Source organism: Sitodiplosis mosellana, unplaced genomic scaffold (assembly GCF_009176505.1).
Source record: "Sitodiplosis mosellana isolate CC-2019 unplaced genomic scaffold, AAFC_SMos_1.0 Smas_scaffold_6093, whole genome shotgun sequence".
Taxonomy (NCBI): Eukaryota; Metazoa; Arthropoda; class Insecta; order Diptera; family Cecidomyiidae; genus Sitodiplosis; species Sitodiplosis mosellana.
The window spans coordinates 7,565-12,708 of NW_022601334.1; the positions used below are offsets into that span (position 1 = coordinate 7,565).

The 5,144-nt window shown below is 34.8% G+C and overlaps 1 protein-coding gene across 2 annotated transcripts; it reads right to left on the bottom strand.

The window, feature by feature from the left end:
• Positions 1 to 1,688: 1,688 nt before the first annotated feature.
• LOC129573494 (cytokine-like nuclear factor N-PAC) lies at positions 1,689 to 4,866 on the bottom strand (the record flags this gene model as incomplete). 2 transcript variants are annotated; one of them, XM_055454007.1, is given in 6 exon segments in its annotated part: positions 1,689 to 2,660; positions 3,326 to 3,415; positions 3,529 to 3,742; positions 4,087 to 4,233; positions 4,296 to 4,580; positions 4,654 to 4,866. In XM_055454007.1, coding segments are annotated over 6 exon segments (1,149 nt in total), but the record flags the coding sequence as incomplete, so codon positions are not given.
• Positions 4,867 to 5,144: the final 278 nt, after the last annotated feature.

Genomic DNA, 5,144 nt, shown 5'->3' on the forward strand with positions numbered 1-5,144 from the left:
TTTCACTCTTCTGTTGACAAATTTGACATTGATTTTGACATTTTATTCGTAGTACACAGGCGGTAGCGTGCAAAGCACGACGCTGGCGAAGCAATTGTCTCGGGCGGCATTTTTTTGAGGGCGGCAAAATTGGTAAAATTGGAGTTTGCACTAGATAGAATTGAGTTTGAAAAGTGATGACCTTTTTTTTTTGCTCTTCAAATTTTGATGTTGGGGAGGCATTTTGATTTTGGGACGGCAATTTGCTTCGGGCGGCAAATTTCCTTTGCACGCCGCCGTACACAGGAAAATGATTCCAAGAGTCACGAAAAACCTGATCTTTTCTTGTTTGTACAACAGTAGATAGTTTGATTTTACACAAATATTGGTTCTCGACTAGTTAAGAAAATACTGATTTTGACCAAATAAGACGATGTGTCGATGTCTGTAGGAGACCGATTTCTCAACGGTCCAAAAATGCCTAGCTTCAACGTGCAAAATGAAAGGCCAGTTGAAGCGTTAAACAGTGTAGTTTCGGCCTGAGTGACAGCAAAAGCTAACTGAAAATATCTATTATTATTATTATTATTATTATTCTGCACCATACAGCGTTTCTTCGCCAGAGGTGGTTTATTTGGTATAAATATTTGGTTATATATTTACAAAATTTATAATGAATTCGTATTTTCAGTCTCTCCAAGTTCTATTTCTTCTAAAATAATCAGTTATTCTTTGCTTGACAGTGTTTGTGCTAACATTAAAATCAATTAAATAAGTTTTATATATTTTTGGAATAGTACTAGTATCACAATCATTCGTTTGATTTGGCTCTATGATATTAAAGTATTTATAAAATTCATTATATGTGATGAGCATGTAGTTAATTGGCTCAAACATTGAGTAGTTGTAGATTCTGGTCGGCAGCTCTAGGAATTCGGTGTTCCGTGTTCGGAGTCGTGGTGTTCTTAAGTTAATTTTCTCCATAATATGCTTCGACGATGTTTGGCCACAGATAACATTGTGTATGAAGCAAATTTGTGCGATTTTTCTTCGTTCTTCCAAGGTAATCTGGCTGGGCTCAGCGGCTGAATTCTATGCGTTACATCTTTGGGAATCTTATTTTTCGACGACGACGACGGCACATGAATGGAGAAGTGTTTCAAAAACGTGTTTTTTACGCATTTCATTATGATTTAAACTAATTGTACAAGAAACGTTTTCGAGACCAATTCCTTTACTTTCTCTTAGTACTATGTGTACGGGAAAGTAAAAAATGAAACCCTATGACCTTGTCTTTATTTCAAGATTGATTTTAATGTTAGTACAGAAGATACTGTCAAACAGAGAAAAACCGATTATTTTACAAGAATTAGAACCGAAGCAATAATGAATATATTATAATATTGTAAATATGCAACCAAATATTTATACCAAATAAACCACCTCTGGCGAAGAAACGCTGTATGGTGCAGGATAAAAATAATAAATTGAAAACAAAAAGCCTAAAGTACGGGTAACAGTACGGAAAAGTTCGGGATTTGAATGTAATTATTTTTATTTGCGATTACGGATTACTCAATACAATTCGTGTCGATGAGTCAAAACAGTTGCCAGTTCAGAGATTGTCAAACATAAAAAATATATAGATTTTGTACAAGACATGATTGGAAATACACTGAAAAGTCAACTTTTCATATATAGAAGACATATTTCTGTGAATTTTACATATATTTTATTTTCGTTATGAATTGGTTACATGAAAAATTTATTCTTCTACTGACAATTTCCCATTTTCTCTCGATCCAAACAAATTTTAGTCAAAAGATGAACTAAAATATTTCGTTTACCATTGTGAAGCTATATCAATTCTTTTTTGTTATCTCAGGTTCGGAAAACTTGGTACGATTATCCTTCAATTTACACCTGTAACTGATTCACTCCTTTTTTCCAAGGTCATTTTGATAATTTGCTTCTAAAACTCTAACGATTGTTATATTAAACGAATTCAGATTTCTACAAAAAGAACGTGAAATAAAACGGTATTCAAACCGCAAACGTTCGTTGCCACTTTTTTTTAATACGTTGAATTCTTTTCTTAAAGATTTCTCAAATAATCGTTGGAAACACAAACAGTATGAAAGAGCATCAGATTATAAGAAATGTAATAACTGTAACGCACTTTTTCCAACGTAAGATGATTCTAGTTTGTCTTGAATATTTTTCGACTTACAATCGCTGTATGTAGTCGCGTCGTGTAACAACAATAAGCTATTCGAAAATCGGCGGTTCTTATATCTTATTTCACTCCGAAAATAATGAATTTCGGTTCTCTGATTGATTGTATTATTATTGTCAACTGAAGAAAAAATGATAGTTTTAAAATTTCAAATTTTGAAATGAAAAAAAAGTATGGAAAATTTGAAAAAAGCTTATGAACTAATAATGAAAACGTCCCATTGTTATTTACGCATATTCAAAGTTCTAAAACTTTGACTTCAAGTAGATTGCACTTGAATCGTGTTCTGAGTAACCAGTACGTTTTGCTTGCTTGTAAATCTCGTTTATAGTTGCTGTGATTGGCAGTGGGTGATCCAGAGCTTCCGACATACCCAATGCTAGTCGAAGATCTTTCTGCATATGTGAAAGTGGTTGATGCGTTGGAAATTCACCTTTCACCATAACTGAAATGAAGTTTGAATTGATTTTCAATATGATGTAATTAAAACAATTATTCTTTTCTTCCATAGATGCTTCTTTCAGATTTAATGCTTTATTCGGAGACATTCCAAATACAAAGTCCAGTGCATTATAATCAGAGACAACCTATCGATCATAGTCTTGATTTTTGAATTAATACAAAAAATGTTTCTTTATTGTATGATGCTCTTCGTTAAAATTTTGATCGTATGTAAACTGAGCTCGAATCGTGCTCTGAGTAACCGGTACGTTTTGCATGTTTGTAAATCTCATTTGTTGTTGCTGTAATTGGTATGGGGTGGTCACACATTTCGGACATTGCTATTGCTAAACGAAGGTCTTTTTGAATGTGACCCAACGGTTGTTTTGTTGCAAAATTACCGTTTATCATTGCTGTCATGTGTCCAGTATAGAAAGAAATTTGGAAAGTGTGTATAAATCATAGTTAGAATTGAGAACGTTCATTCCATTCAAAGAAGGATTGAAATCGATTGAAATGTTGATGATAATGTAAATAAAACCGAACCAACATGCATAAAGATTGAACACAAAATGAAAAAATAGCAACTATTGAAAAAAAAGAAGCAACTTGAAAGAAAACAACTCAACGTCTATAAAATAAAAACGGTTATATCGACATAGCACATACCATTGCCTTTCTCAAGCATTAAATTTGATGAAATGTTTGTCAACTCCAATACTTCGAGTACGTCTTTCTGTTGCAAACCAGCTTTACTTGCTAAAAAATAGGATTGAATTAATTTTCAAAAATGAATCAATGATTTTTTTTTCTATATCGATCGATATTGAAATATATGCGACGCATTCTATATGACAAAATTAAATACATACCCAATGACAGTGCCTCGGCAACAGCTGCAATAGAAACACCAGCCAACATTTGTAGGATCAGATTCATTTTTGACGCATTGCCGACATCTCCAAGATAAAATGAATTTTTCCCCATTGCTTCAAAGCAAGTCTGACATTCTTCGAAAAGCGTTTGTTCGCCCGCGGCCAAAATTATCAAAGTACCCTCTTCAGCTTGGTTTTTGGAACCTTGGATCTAGTTAGAAAGAGAAAAATGTATGTCCGCTGCTATGAAATCCATACTGACAACAATATTCGACCTGCCTCTAGTGGTCATACACACAACACACGTTGAGCGGTCAATATATACACAAAATACTAGTACAGACACGCTAGCATGGGATTTATACGGCTTGCGCAAATGGCTACTTGATTATTGGCCATGCATACGCTTATGTGATTGAAATCTTCAACTATCACCACAAGCGTTTGTCAGTAGAGCTCGTCTTATGTTTACTTTGGAAATACGTGTTATTGTTTTTGTAGCTTCATCGCCGTGTGTATGTCGTAATTGAATGTTATATATATTAAAAATAGTACCTGAGCTTCCAGGTAACGGCCACCTTTCTGAATGATGCTGGTTGCAATATCTTGCGAAGTTTCTGCGTCTATGCTCGTCATTTCTACATAGCCCTTACCATCAATCATTGAACTTGACGATAAAACGCCACAATTCCCGAACACCATCTAATACCAGAACAAGTTCATGAAACTATTTTCTACTTGAAATTTCAAAAAAAAGTTATCACCTCTTTAGCAACCCATGGATCCGAAACACATGAGAACGTGATATCAACGTTGTCCACCACATCACACGGAGTTGGCATTATTTCTGCTCCAGCCTCTTCAAATTTACGACATTTTTCCAACGTACGATTCCACACGACTACCTTGTGACCTGAGTTCAATAAATTCTTTACAATACCGCCTCCCATAATACCCAAACCAAGAAAACCAAATCGCAACGGTGATGGATTGATGTTTTTCGATTTTAATGTTTCGGAAACAGCTTGCATGTTTATTTCCGGTAAGTCCTATAAAATGTAATAGATCATTTCGATATTTTTATATGAATTATATCAAAACAATGTTTATTCATTTACTCACAGGGCGTTGCACAAGAACTTGCGGCCGATTCAATAGCTGATTAACAGCATCATTTCGGCGGGGTGTTGCAAAACTAAGATTATGGTCACCGTCGAAATTGTGCTCACCAAGTGTATGTCGGCTACGTTTTGCAGTTGGGGCAACATCATTCTCATCTTTTAGCTTATTTTTGGTTGGAGCCAGTCGTGGTTTCGTTGGTTTATCCGATTTTTCCTGCATTATTTAAATTATGTCGGCAATTCCACACGAAATCAGGGAAGAGTTGTAATGGGCTTCGCTGAATTAGCTGAAAATTGGCTTGGAGTATTGTTTTCGATAGAAAATGAGAAAACCAAAATCTTAGGGCTTTAAGTGGCCCACATTTCTGAGTTCACCAAGTGAAAATTTTGCAAAAAATTGAAAAAATCGAAAAAAAAGGTTTGCGCCAACTGAAATCTAACTGTGAAGTAGTTTACACATTGCCAAACCACTGGTACCGTTGGAAAGGAAAT